A 15,276-nucleotide genomic window follows, 5' to 3' on the forward strand; every position below is an offset into this window, starting at 1 on the left:
AGGGAAAAAGAAAAAAGATCAAATTACTAAGAAAAAGGAGCCACATAAGGTGGTATTTAAAATAAATAGACAAGTACATGATTCAATAAGTAAAAATCTATAAAATCTATAGATCTATAAAAGTTATGATAGAATTAATAAAATCAAAACTAAATAAAATAAGAATTCAGCTACAAGCTAAGCTAAAAAGGTAGGTCTTGAGTCTCTTTTTAAAACCACCAGCAGTCTCTGCATCTGCACATACAGTCATGTGCAGATGCGAACACACCCACTAAGATTTGAGTAATTCCTCACACTAGGTTGTCCAATATCCGATGATTTATACCTCTATGATGACAGCAGGCCAGCTGCCGAAGACAATCCAAAAATTCAGCTGCACCTGTTTGACCTTGCATTGTCTTGCAGAAGAAGTTTTAACTGCACTGGTTGTAATATTTCTTCAGCTTAACATCATGTAGTTCCCCTTATATTTTTCACACCTGTGACTCGTTCCCTCCTCTTCTGTTTGCCAATTCTGACTTATGTTAAGGAAAGTCATTAGAAATCAGTAGCAAAAGATCCAGTTTATGGCTGTGTGAGTCACACTCATCCACAATCACTTGCCATCGTTCCTGGAGATTAGCTGACTTTTGAAACAAATCAGCATAGAAATTTACAAAGTACTTTTTAAAGTTACTGTCATCCTGACCACAAAAATAACAGCTCTTACATTTCAGAAGAGTCTGGTGATATCATGAATCTATTTTCCTGAAGCATAGAAACATTCCTTTAAAAACAACTCCTAGATTCAATCATGCCTAAAAGGTAACTCATCAGGGACGTTTATATACCTCAGCATATATCTGCAAACCACTTAGGCTCATGTAAGATGTCTTCTGAACCTACATGAAACTTTTGAAGACAGATTGTGCTGACAAGTATTGTTAGCAATGACCTACTATTATGGAAAAAAAAAAAAAAACCTTTTTCAATTTAGCTTTCAACTAGTGATAAGAAAAGTGCAACTTGTACTCCCCATCGCTCTCCAAACAACTGCACTTGAGATGACTTGGATTTGACAGTTATTGCATGGATGTGGACTCTTTTAAAAAGAATATGAGAAATTCCCCTGCCTATCACTTGTTTTATGCATGAAACCTTGAGAAGACTGCACCCGAAGCAGACTGCAGGAAGAAAAAGCTACAACTGGCCAAGTGTAACTCAGAGAGAGGGAGGTTATGGTTTTGATTTTACCCTCGACCTGTACTTATTTATTTATTGAGAAGAGTTTCGCTTTTACACTAGTCACACCTGCAAAACTCAAACTGTGATGACCTCATATTTTTTGCAGCATTTCTGGATGTCATAGTAAAATTGAATGCAATAAAAAAAAAGCAAAGCTTCCCTAGGATGGTCTGAAGAAATGTTAAATAGATAAATGAATATTTATTATACTATACATGAAGTAAAGTCCCGAGGACTTCTTAGGAACCACATAACCACATCTCTGAAAGTATGGCATCTTGCAGCTATGGTACTGAAACGCAGGCTTTCCTGTAAACGATAAGTGGTGTAGTTTATAATATAACTAATAATTCCATAGGAAGTACTTTTGATGATTATTACATTACATTATACCCTTGAGCTGGTATTCATTTGTCATCCAGCCAGGACTGAATTATACCCCTTCCTCACTGACAAACACTATGTACAGCTGATAGTACTTGAATAAACTAACTGATTATAAAGTTTGTGGTTCTGACATAATCATTACTGTTGCATTGACTCCAAAACAATGTCATATCGGGAGGAAATGTGGAAAAAATGTCCTGCTTTGCAGCAGCATAAAGCCGGTCACAAAACATTACTTTGTGTTTACCAAAATAGTGTTTCTTAATCGGCTTATTGTCATCAAACATTTTCCAAACCTCTCACCTCTCACAGACTGTCTGTCTGAATGCCACCTCCTGGTAGCTACTGACCAGTTTGTGCACCTCTGGAGTCCTCTATAAGAGGAGTTGAGGTTGAAGTAATTTGCAAAATGAAAACACTTGTACTCCTGTTGTAAAAGTGGGACCAAAACTGTGTCGCTTTGATTTTTTTTCCCCCCACTTCAAAAGACTTGATGATGAAAAGTCCACATAATTACAGTAAAATATATGCCGTTATTATTCACCTCTCAAGGAAATGTCAAAAGTGGCGTCCTCTACTTGTTCTGGCTGTTAACCCACTCTAAAACATGCAGAGTGAGTTATATGTCACCACCTCTTTAAAGGCTTAGCCAAACACTCAGAAATGGGCTCCTCCTGTGCACAGTGAAAACACAAAGAAGGCCATTCACACAGGATGCACTGTCTCCAATATCCTCAGAATAGGGCTTTGCAGCACAAAGCCATCCCGAGTTATTCATGATATGAGCTGGTTTGTGAAAGTAGGCCACCCAAAACAACAAGAGACACCAGGTAGCTAAGAGGAGACTAAAAACCCCATGGATTCATTATTTAAGGCATTCTCTGATGAGGCAGCGAACATCCTAATTGTCACTTACTGAATCAAGTCCTTCTAACTGTACGCATTCATAGATCTCAACCACACCCAACTAAATTGGTTTTGCACTGAATGAAACTCCGTGTGGATATAATTAGGGGAATTACCCTCTACAGCTTTTTTGTCGAGATGGAAGAGTCCCAGTTCGTCGTGGCTTAATGTTTGGATTCAGCTTGTCAGTGAGATGTAAAATTCAAAAGCAACTGTTTGATTCCTGATGAGGACTTTAATAAATCATTACTGTGGCTATAAATAGAGAGTTGCTAAGCAGTTGTGAAAATGACTTCATGTAATTATTTATGTTAAAGCAAAAAGTAATTAATTATGAATGCTCTGTGACAAGCTAAACATCCGAGCGGTGGCTGAGAGGGGCAAAGAATTTGGGTCACAGTGAGGCACAATGTAAAACCCTGTCTCTGTGATTCGAGACGGTGAGAAAAAAGGATTTGGTTTGGTGTGTTTACGTGTGTGTGAGCGTTTGTGTGGTTGTATTAACAGGAGCAAAAGCCCACACACCTACGCACGATTTGTGTGTGCAAGCTTTTGCTTGTGTGATGAGTGTAAGCAAGCGTATGCTACTTATTGTTCACCCTCTCTCCAATCAACTCTCCTGCATGCTTACAAACTCACTTCTGACTGGGTCAGCACTATTGCAGATCCTGAGATATCAGGATCTTATTAAACGCTTATTCCAGTCCTTTTTAGTTTTCTCGCACTAAACTCTGTAGTGTTGCTATGGATACCAGACAGGTTACCATTTATTAAACATGGAACCCAGCAGTGTGGAGTTTCTTACGCAATATTTGATGCCATGCGTACTGTTCAGTTGAATACCCTAAAATTGAACCATTAATGATACAAATTCCCAGCTCGCACACAGCATTCCACTCCAGTTTCGAGTGACACAGAATGGAGTGCACTGCCATATTTACAGAGTTATTAATGCATGGCGTACCAGCTAGATCACTGCCTCTAAAGCTGATACTCAGAGAAGCAGGAGGTGGTGGAAGGAGACAGGAGCAATTGAGTGCATTGGATTGTTGATATCCAACATCTGAATGATTTCAGAAGATTAGAATACAAAAACATGTCTGGAATGTAAATGAGATTTGTATGGAAGAAATTATCGCTAACGATATTTACAGAGAAATATTATATGCAAATGGTGACATTTCTACCTCTCACTGATTCACTGAGCATTTCGCCTCGGTGCACATAAACTGTGGTGGATATTGTTTACAGTTGTATCCTCTCCCCATCCACATTACCAGTGACTGACTGAGAGGCGGCATATAAGTTACATCGGATGCTTCAAAGTGCAGTAGATTGGTGAGGAGGTTCTTGAAACAGTAATGCCCCTTCTCAAAGTGATTCTTCCTTCCTCCAGAGCACTTAAATGAAACATGGGGCTCTTACATGTTGGCTGATTTACTGACTTCACAGCCTCTCACGGAAATCACTAAATTTTGATGAGGTCTGTGTTTGAGATTCGTAATCCTGGTGTGATCCAGGTTATGTAAGCTCACAGTAACAAGTTATCAATGTGAAGTGTAATGTAACCCTTAAAAAGGAAGTTTGAAAGGAAACGTTTCATTTTACATAAACTTTTCCAACTTTAAAAATGATCTGTCTATGAGGGATGAAATGAAAGCCTTTCACAAGCTGCATCCATTGTGTTTGAAATGACATAATACAAAACCTTGATTAGATGCATGAACAGATCACACACTCAGAAGCCATTTGTACAGTTTTTCCTACAATTTGTAACATATATTTTATTAGTAAAGCAAATTATTCCTGATATGAATTTGAAGAGGAAAATCATTTAGAGGTATTTTACTTTAAAAACATAGGATAGTGATTAATAATACTTATAAAGGATATTTTTCAATATCCCTTTTATTTGCAAGTGCACACTCAAAAATAGAGGTACCAGCTTGTACCTAAAAAGGTACAAATGCTTGTCACTGGGGGTGTACTCTTTTGAAAGACATTTCTGTACCCTTCAGTTCTGGTCTATTTTTGTACCTTATCAAGTTCAACCTTACCTTATCAAGTTATGTTTTTTTATGTTTTCACAGGATTAGGCCTGGTCCATGCCACTTTGCAATATTATCTTATCTTTAATTTAGAAATAATCTTCAAAAACTCAAAATATTGACCAGCCATACACTTAGTTTGCAGCATCTGACCTTCATTGTCTGGTCTAGTAAATGACTGTTAAGTAGTACTACTGTCATCACTTAACTCTGCTCTAGTTTGTAACATTACAGCCATTAACATTACATTTTTCAATGCTGCAGGTACCCTTATGGTCGAAATGGTACAAATTTGTACTTTATGTCACTTTGAACCCTTTTTCGTACTCTGAAGGTGTGCTTCTGGTCTCTTAAAGACCAGTATTGTACTTTTGAGAGAACATTTCTTTAAAATGTACCTATAGGTACAGAAATGTCCTTATCTTGTACCTCTATTTTTGAGAGTGTGGGTGCTTTTATAAATGCTGCCCTGTTTCCCTGTCATGTGTAAGGATGGCCGTGGATGATCTCACTTATGCAGCTTTCCAAAGAGAACAAGCATTTTTGAGATTATTTGATTTTCTGGCAAACGATTGGGTCATGTGTTGCTTTAGAGGTTGTGTAAGATAACAGTCGACACGCCATGCTATTTCTGCTCATCTTCGTCTCCCTCGTGTCTTGTAATCATCTTTATGCAAGGCTGTTTACAGTGTGCTACAGTGTGCTATCTGCTTATTCACTGCAGAATTTAACACAAGTTGCTGTTCTGATCCCACCCTTCTTTGAACTAATGTGTTTTTTGTGTTTTATTTGTAATCCCCATCTTTTTTCTTCTATCTTTGCAATGTCCTCTGCTCTGAATATACAGGTTTGATCACATCTGAACTTACTTAAAATCTCAAGTTGACTGAGATTTATAAGAGAACCTTATCTAGGCTACATTAAAAAATGTTTTCACATTTCTGCCTTTGTGCAGACTCATAGTTTTAATCATGACTCTACATAGAGTTTTATTCATACAGGCCTTACTGTGTGTTGCAGATACAGCTTTCTTATGCTATGCTTTGTGTGCCATTTTATTTTTCATAAAACTGAACCAGGCAGTGGAAATGGTTAACATGAAAACAAGCACTTGTCTGACTGGTAAAAGAAAATATAAAATACAAAGTAAAAGGATAAGTGAGCGTAAATGTGAGGGACAGATCCTTGTCAAATAACATTTTTTATCAATCTTGTCAAAAGTGTTAGGCTGTTAGGACGCAGGTCATATGAGGATATTTTGATAAACTCTTAGTGATGTTTTTATGTTGCCATTAATACACCTCAACTGTCTGAGTAGCTGCAGATCAGACTTTAATAAGTGCTTCTTCGTCACAGTACTGAACGCATGATTGCTCCTTTGCCCATTGCTGTGTATCGTATATTCACCACTGCACACACATTTGATTTTTGGTAAATTTGATCATCAATAATTGAATTTTCTGAGTGACTTATAATTCATAAGGGAAATAGAGGGATGTGCTAAAAAGAAACATGACCTCTAGCGGCACACAGTGGGTCCTTTTGAAGGACGATCTGCTACAAGACTGAAAAGCGACAAGTAACTTTTTCTACTCAGATTCTGTTATGGGGCAAGAGCTATTATTAGGTTTTGGCTCATCAGGGTGCTCAGCAGTGTGTGTGTTGTGTAACTGGTCACAGATGTTTAGCGATTGTTGCTGCTTCATATCTAATTTTTCTTTAAACATTGCTCTATACATATTAATCTGCTTCAAAGATCACATACAAGGTCATTATCATGTACAAAAGAATCCACTAATTTCATTATGTATGCTGCTATTGTAGACTATTAAAAATCATGCATTTGTGCTTCCCTTCCAGCTCTACATTCAGACAACCACCCTGACCATCTCCATGAACCTTAGTGCCTCAGTAGCACTGGGCATGCTTTACATGCCCAAGGTGTACATCATTATCTTCCACCCTGAGCTGAACGTACAGAAGAGGAAGCGTAGCTTCAAGTCCGTGGTCACCGCTGCCACAATGTCATCCCGTTTATCCCAGAAGCCCAGCGAAAGGCCCAACGGAGAGGCTAAGACTGAGCTTTGCGAGAACCCTGCTGCTGACCCAATGAGTGAGTAACCCAGCGACGACACACCACAAAGCCTCAGAGACACGTACCTGCTGCTAGCACAATGAACTTAGCTTAAGTTTTAATTAGACCACATTTCACGAAAGAAAACCTTGATTTAAATAGAGTATACAAGGCTGTACTTCAGTGTGTGTTTACACATCAGCCTAATTTTCCCTCAAGTTGTTGCTGTATACAAAATCTATTCATAAGTCTGCTTTACAGCTATATTATAAGCTTACACATTATTAATGCTATAGTTAGATTAAAGCTGTCTGCAAATGATAAAAAGGCCACCAAGTAAAATCTAAGAAAATATGTTGAGATTTATTTTACTATGTCAACGCCGTGCATGCTGCTGAAATGTACAATTAATAAACAAATATAAAAGAAAAGAAAAGAAAACATGCACGCATACACACAAACTTAGATGCTTGCACATTAATCACGGATGAACACCAGAATCACATGTAAATTTCAGTGTTTATCCTTTACTACTCTAAATTAATAAAACTTCTGTAGAGATAAGAAATTAATACCATATAAATGCATTCAGATCTGTGTGTTAACAGTGTTTTAAATTTTTCAATTAAACAATAATGAAACATCTTTCTCCCTCCCTCATTTCCTTTTTGCACTAGAATTGTGTTATTCTACCAATCTAATTTGGTGTGACTCGGCCAGAAGTATGTATCATATCCTGGAGAGGGAACCCAGTTATCCTCTATTCTGATAAATGGCAAGACCTTTAGCCCAAGTATATGGCAGCAAGCATTAGAGAAGATGGGGAACTTGCTCTGAAGAGAGATTTGAAGAACCGGGGCTTTGTTGTCAAGAACTGAGGGAGATTATCTTTCTCTGTTGCTCTGTGTTACTCATGCCACCCTTCATCGGAAACAGTGAGCATGATCCTGTTAGCAAAGATAATGCTGGGTATTAGTGCAGGAGTGAGGCTTCCTACGTATTCCCACAGCTGGGTGACACAGCGTTTATTTTGATAAAGAAACAAACAAAAAAAAAAAAAAGCTCAAATGAGTTGAACAGAGGAAAAACTGCAAAAGCTGCATTTTACACACGCACGTTGCAATGGAGGTTGTGCACATCTTCAGCTGTCAGGATCAAGTCAGGGAAGATTGGCAGCTTATGCAAATGACACATCACAGTTTTCAAGGCCTTTCTCTCCCACAACGCCTCTAATCATATCCAGCAATCATAGCACCCACAGGTGCACCATCCCCTCAACTCCCCCCTTTGAATTATGCCTCTGAGGTGACAAATTTTCCTGGGAATTTCTCCAAACAGCCAACAGTTGTCACACTCATCTGTCATGGGCGCGACAAGCTTGTGTATGTCAGTGTATGTGTGGTTTCTGATGTATGACTGGATGTGTGAGGTGCACACATGGAAGGCAGCAAGCCGGGCAAGTGTATCAGGGGATGGGGAACATTTTCATGCATGTCACACATGTGGCTCATTGACTAAATACATACTTTGAATTGATGGTAAAAACATAACATCTGTTGCAGGAACACATGAAAAATCCCCAATGACCTCCACAGGGCGCTCCCAAAAGTGTACCATGTCATCTGTTCTGTGTGCCTCTCACCTTCTGTCTCTCCTACATGAATATCTTCTCTCCTTGGCTGTCTCCACCCTGCACACTCCCTCCTCCTCTTGCCCTTCTTTTTTAGCAACAGTGGAAGTGACATTTATTAATGGCGAATTTATGTGCATGACCGCCCTGAAACCTGAACTGTGCCTCGACCATCCCTGGAGACTGTCCGTCAATTCCTGTAACCATCAGGGCGCCAACCACCTCCCTTTCAGGGCCTATCAGCCCTGCATGTGATGACTCCAAGTGATTTATAGGATTTAGAGCTTTAGCAATTCTGCAGATTTACATTGGTATTGATATGGTGTAATATCTTCATGATTATGCCTCTCAGACAGGAGCATTTGCCTTGTAATTCTGTTGAATTTATTCAATGTCCTGCAAGATTTTTCCCAGCAGGCATTTGTGTGGATGCCTTAATGCTTTTCAGATTGAGCTTATTTCATTAACAGTGTTCGATGTGGTAAGGAAACTGAGCCTTACAAAAGGCCGAACCACAGATTAGGAAGGAAAATCAGTTTTTAATTACAAAAATTAAAACAGTAGAGAGGTAAAAGAATCAGTCCCAGAGCAGATAACACGTCAAAAATATCTCTAAAAAATGACTAATCTTCCTGAATACTGTAATAGTTACCAGCAAGAATTGGTTGCACATTTACTGATGTTTTATTCATCATACTTTCAGGCCGAGACCACAAAATGCTGCTCCAAAGAAATAGTGCGACTTTAATTGCATAGCCCGTGGGATCTGGTCTCCATAGCAACATTAAAGCAAAGGAATTAGAATTTAGAGCAATGTCTGTGATTAACAAAATGCACATTGACCTCCTCTGCTGCACAGATATTACATTACACCAGCAGATACACATATCTTTGTGTTTGTGGTTTGTGTGCGAGACACACTCACATTTCCTTAGCCGCTCTTAACCTCCACAACATCACACATTATCCAAATATCACCCCAGTCCAAAGACTAAGCATAACTCTATTTAATTCCCACCATAAAACAGTCTTCTTAAGAAGTCATGACAACCTCAAATGGCCTGAGTACACGCACTCACACACACGCCAAAGGTTTAAAACTCAAATTGGTTCTCATAATGATAGCTATGCAGCAGGACACACAAACACAAACGGCAACTAGGCACTCAGCCACACTCTGATACGTTTCCATGGCAATCGAGACTGGGATCGCATTGCATGCCCTAGCATTTGTTCGGTGCCCACTTGTGTGGTGTTTGTGATTTTTATCACAAGTTAACAACTGAAAATAGAAACTGAGGCTTTACACAGGGGTACTGTGGATTGAAATGATACACTAGGCCAGAAAATATTGCTACTGATTGCACACAACTGATAATAAGAATTCACAGCACAGCAGAAAGACATTATCAAAAAAGGGTGATGTCTATTTACCTCTGCAGGGGAGGGGTGTCTACTCTGTTCTTCGTTTGTTTTAGCAGCTCTCAGAGTAAATTTGAATATTTTTTTACTCTGTTTTCAGGTCAAGCAACCAAGAAAACATATGTGAGTTATAACAACCTCAGGATCTGATCTGTGTGGGATTAAAAGCTGTTTGTCCTTTATCTGTGAGCAAAAAAGTTGGAAGAGATCAGAGAAAGACAGACAGAGAGTGCAGGCATCCCAGCACCACCTGCAGTACCTATGCACTCTGGGACTGTGGATTGCAACCAACCCTCATCCAGACATGATGCATGAGTCCTGACAGAGACAAGCAGAGCTTAAGGCTGGGGAGGCTGGGTCGGCCTTTACAACCAAACTGCAGGTTGTAAACTTGTGTTGTGGCCCCTGAATCTGTCTCTGACAGAGGTCAACTCACCTGTTAAAAAGGGTCACTGTGAATGAGCGCAAATGCAAAAAAGGACAATGGATCTGCTTCAAGATTTATTTTTCTTCTTTTGAAATGTCATTAAAGCCATATTCTCTTGGGGTTTCCATTATCTGATTTATGTTTTGTATTGTTTCTAAGTGATTTTCTTCTGTGCCTCTTCTTTCTCAAAGTTGATTTAATGACCTTGAACAGCAAGCTCTGCCACATACAGTATTTTGTTTTAACAACTTTAACTCTAATCAGTCCCAAATGATTGTTATGTTAGAGTGATGGGCATTGTAATTATATATTTTTTGTAAATATTTGAGAGTATTTTCATGTTTGGAGTACACAAAAAAATAAATAAATATCCAGTCTTTGTTCAATTGGGTTTGGATGGCGATGAAAAGCACCACAAAGTGTTCACTTTGCATGTGCCAATGTATGTCTGTTCTATTTGATGTAAACCTTAAAAAAAACAAACAAAAAAAAAAAAACAAAGAAAAAGAAAAACAATAAATTCTGAAAATAACCATGAGCTTCAGCATCCTTCTGCAGTTTATTTTCTTTACCAAAAGTGAAGTTCACTGACTGATGGGATATGGCTTTAAACTGTATCTGCAAGCATGTTTGTTTGTTGTTTGTTTCATATAGTTTCGTACTTTGCCTAATTATTCTGTGGGAAATATGAATTCCAGGCCAATCATGCAAGTATGTTGTGATGTCTGTCTAATAATGAATATGTAATAAAATGATTTTGTTATCTTTTATACAATTAAACCAGACAGCATATAATAGTCATTTCTGTTTGTCTGAATGGACAGTCGAATGAGTGTCGAAGCAGGAGATCTTCGAGTACGTTCAAACCGGTGTGCACACTAGTACAATAAGTGTAAATATGTGTTGTTCATGGATTTCTGGCAGCTAATGGAAATGTTATGTGCTGGTCTACTGTATCACTCCATGACAGAGCGTATTAGAGAGCTCACTGAGCAGAGATGGAACCTGGTGAGAGGATGTTCACCAGCTGAATCCTGTGCTCCCCCTTTGCTCATTCTGTCTCATCCTTTGTTTATCTTTTCACAGTTGGTCCTTCCAAGTTTCACTACCAATCACTTACATGAACGATATAACATGTCAGGTCAATTTGTCCTGCTGATGACCAAGCTATTACACGCTAACCAATCCTCATTCCTGTTCCTGCCTGCAAGCCTAATGTTACTATTTTCAATATTGATTATTGCATAAAAGTATGAATAGGCCACGCTTGAGAGACTTCTGTTTCTTCACGAGTGAGCATCTCCCTCTAGGCAGTTCCATGGACAAATGATATATGACCATGACATGACAATTCCTTTTCTGTGTGCAAGAATTAGAGACAGGGAGAGAAAGAGTGATATCCGAACCCACAGAGGGTCTCTCTTGTTTCTCTTTTCATTTATCTGGCATCTTTCTCAGTCCTGTGGGACCAGATGGTCTTTACTTCTCATACACACACTCTGTCATTTTCTGTTGCACACAGCCAAGAAAAATCCCACTTATACCCAATTAAGGCTAGCCTCTACCCTAGCAAATTAATTGCCTGTGTCAGTGTCTATGTGCGAGTAATCAGTAGGGCTGAACAAAGTTTAAGTTTGCAGCTCAGCAAAAAGAAAGGAAATACCAAACAGCTTAAGCAATCACCTTTTGCATTTTGGTGTAAAACAAAAGCCTACAGATCTGTGAAAAAACTGAAAATATTCAAAAGAAAGGGGTATTCAGGAATAGTATTCAGTACCTAAAATAGCACACAGTATGGACTAATCCAGCTTCATCTCAAAGCTCCTATGTGAGGGCCCACCTGCTCAGCATGCACCTGTTCTGTAGGCAGCCGTTTCCTGGGACAAGCAGATAGGAGCCACATCAAAGGAATGAAACAAATCATAAAAACTGATTTCAAGGCAAACTCGGGAGGACTTACATTTTTAAATCTGTCAGTTTGTGTACATATCGTATATATATGCATCAAATGTTTTGCTTGGTATTGCCGCTAAGTTGCATTGGGGGAATTTTATGCTGAACAAAGGTTTTCTTTAATAAATAGATACGATTTTGCCAAAAAGAATTTGGAACATAGGAGCTGTCTAGTTACAGAGTTGTCAAAGCCATCTTCACAAATCATTACAAGACTGCATGACCTAATTTGGTTGACAAGGTGACACTGCTACTTTGCAGAAATGTGCATTTCATTGAGGGCCTCATGTGGCATCTAAATATCCCAGAACCAAAGGCTTAGGCTTTCTTCTGTCTGAGTTTTTGTGTCACTTTGGTCCGCCTCCGCCTTTGAGGAAAGCCTTCTTTATCTTGTCAGAGCTCCTGATGCGCTCTTTCACAGACAATTTACTGATGCTGAGTCTAGATTAGCTCTGTTTCATGGCTCCTGGGCCTTGGGCTCTCCTATCTCTCCATAAATGTCCAATTATCCAACTGCAGCCAGAGAGAAACCTTATCTGCTTCCCGTCAGTGACCAGCTGAAGCCTGATATAACAAAGGATGGATAAAGACACTCTTCAGTCCTCTTAAATTTTTCCCCTGCTGCATTATGTACTCGAAAGCTCCCTTTGATTCCCAACATATTTTCCTTTCTTTGCATGTTTCCCTGCCTTCATAAAACAAGCCTATTATTGTTACCAGCTGTAACAGCAACCGACATTAGCATCGGTGTGATATTAAGATATTCATATCAGTGAAAATCACTATTTACACATGAATCACAAGACACACATCTCCTCACAGCCGCTTATTATCATCTGCAGGAACTTCATGAGTAAATTATGCTGATATACTGTATAAGCTATTTAGTCTAAAAAGAGCAGTTTCATGAAAGTGATTCAGTACTTTTTATCCTCTGCACATATATTAGTCTGAGGTCACTTGGTGCCATTTCTTATCTCTTGGTCATAAAGCTACACAACAGTGTATGGGCTGCACAGTATGTGTGTGTATGTGTGTGTGTTTGTCACGGTGTTATTGCATTTTTAATCGGCGGAAGAGACCAGGCATCATTCTCATCACATTAGTGTCTCCTGGTATTTTTTCCTATCTCTCAGCACGTTTACCCTGTGGGGAGGGAGTTGGGTGGGTGGAGAAAATGCATTGGAAATTTGCTCATTTGACAGTCATAAGAGATATGAATTCTGACACTTCACAATTAGCTCAGTCATCTCCTTTATCTTCACTCATCTGAGAGATCACTGGCTGAGGGATTTGGATCTCTCGCTGCCTTTCTCCTTGTCTTCCCCTCTAATCTCTTCAATATCCAAACTTCTAATTTCAGTTAATGATTATGTGGAAATTACAAATCTGACTTCATGGCTTTAATTGACTGCTGTGTTATTAAGAGGGCTGAGTGAGACGAATACTCTCAGGAATTTTCAGCCGAGTAGGTGCACTAATCTGCCACTTTTCCCCATTTCCCCCTTCTGTCACAGGGATGCATCCATCGAGAAAAGACTTATGAGCAGAGGCATTCATCCTGTGAATATGGTGCATGTATGTTCAGTCTTGGCTGTTTGAACAGCACAACTTACTTTCAGAAGCTTGCATAAGATAAAACAGCTTTTTTTTTTTTTTTTTTTTTTTTTTTTTACTGCTGTATCAAAGCTTAGGTTGAGGGCTCAGACAAAAGTCAGCTGTATTTACACCAAGAAAAATCACCTGTTGCTTCAACAAGGGTTGACAGCAAGTGCTGGCTGGCTGTGAAATTTGCCTCAAAAGCAAAGCCCTTTATTTCAGGCAGCATAGCATTAGTAATGCAATTCGACATCCCACATCTCAGCCGCTAATGCTTCAAAGGAAAGTAAACTGCTAAAGTAAAACAAAACACTAAGATGGAAATAAATAGTTGCCTGAGATTGATACAAATCCACATCAAGAAAAGATTAATTAATAGTGGAATCTCAAAAGGTACAGAAAACAGCCACAAACCACAATCTCTGCTAGAGAGCAGATTAGAAACAACTGCTTGGTGTTGCATGTATATTTATTCTTAATACCAATCGCAGCTCAAAACTCCTTCACGTAAATCCGTCTTCAAAAGCTTAAATGCTGTGAGTTTTGCTCTTGGCATTAAGCAGGAAGTGAACAGTCAAATGGTGATAAATCAATTCAAAGTGTGAATTATAGTCTTACCTTGCATCTACATCGCAGGGAATTGTATTTCTCATTTTTCAGTTGGTGGTGGAGTGTGGAGTGCTCTCCATTTGATTAAACTCTACCCAAAGGCTGCATCAATTATGTATCTTCACAATGGAGTTAATGGACTGCAATAGCAGCTGAAGATGACTTGACTAAATAAATAAATTTAGATTGAGCAGAAATAAAGAAAAATATCCCTAAAATAATGTTACCGTCCTGCAGAGCTTGTCTGGAATGATAAAAGATCAGCTCTGCCTCTGGCTTATTGAAGAGAATATCAATGTCTGTAGTTAATTTTTCTGTTATTCAGTAAAAACATCTTGTTGACAGATCTGTGTCCTGCAGGAGGAGTCAGAAGCAGCGCATGCCGATACAGCACACTTTCTGTTGGGAATGACACAATGCATACTTCTTAACGTACCTGTGTGGAGTTTGAGTGTGGACTGACTGTGTTTGTGAGTGAATGTCACAGCTCAGCTTGCAATCCATGTACCTTGTTATCCAGCTTCTATAATTCTCATCTCTGGGGTTTTGATCCCATGAGTGGGCCCTCACAGAGAACAGAAGGGGCCCGCAAACCCTGACTACACAATCACTGACCCATCTGGCCATCAGGCCAGCAGGGAGCGTGCAGGATGCGTGCTCTGCACAAACATTCATCTCTAACATGAGGCTGACAGATCACACAATGTCTGTAAAAGCCAGAAATGATGTACAACAACAATATAGAGACAAGCCCTCTGATTTCAAAATGTTTTCTAGACAGAATATAATGACGGAGGGCAGAGAGACTCAAGCTAAATGCATACTGCGGAGAGGAATATGAGTGGCGGTGATCCTGCTGCTGCATTGTATAAAATTCAGAGCATAAACAACATGTTGAATCAGCTGTGGTCTTTGTGAGTGAGGAGGAGGTTCATTCAGCATGACATTACAAGGCAGGGGTCGAAACCTGACCCCAATACTGTTGTGTCTTCTCCAT

At 39.2% G+C, this 15,276-nt stretch overlaps 1 protein-coding gene across 1 annotated transcript in view; it reads left to right on the plus strand.

Moving 5' to 3' along the window:
* Positions 1–9,841, plus strand: part of LOC306754509 (metabotropic glutamate receptor 7-like) — a gene marked incomplete at both ends in the record, with an annotated part of 61,468 nt that extends 51,627 nt beyond the window's left edge. Inside the window, 2 exons of the mRNA XM_079238528.1 lie at positions 6,426–6,678; positions 9,792–9,841. Of these exons, the coding sequence (XP_079094654.1) occupies positions 6,426–6,678; positions 9,792–9,841 (303 nt within the window). The remainder of the gene's footprint in view (positions 1–6,425; positions 6,679–9,791) is intronic.
* Positions 9,842–15,276: the final 5,435 nt, after the last annotated feature.

Source organism: Telmatherina bonti (genome assembly GCF_933228915.1).
Source record: "Telmatherina bonti genome assembly, chromosome: 4".
NCBI classification, from domain to species: Eukaryota; Metazoa; Chordata; class Actinopteri; order Atheriniformes; family Telmatherinidae; genus Telmatherina; species Telmatherina bonti.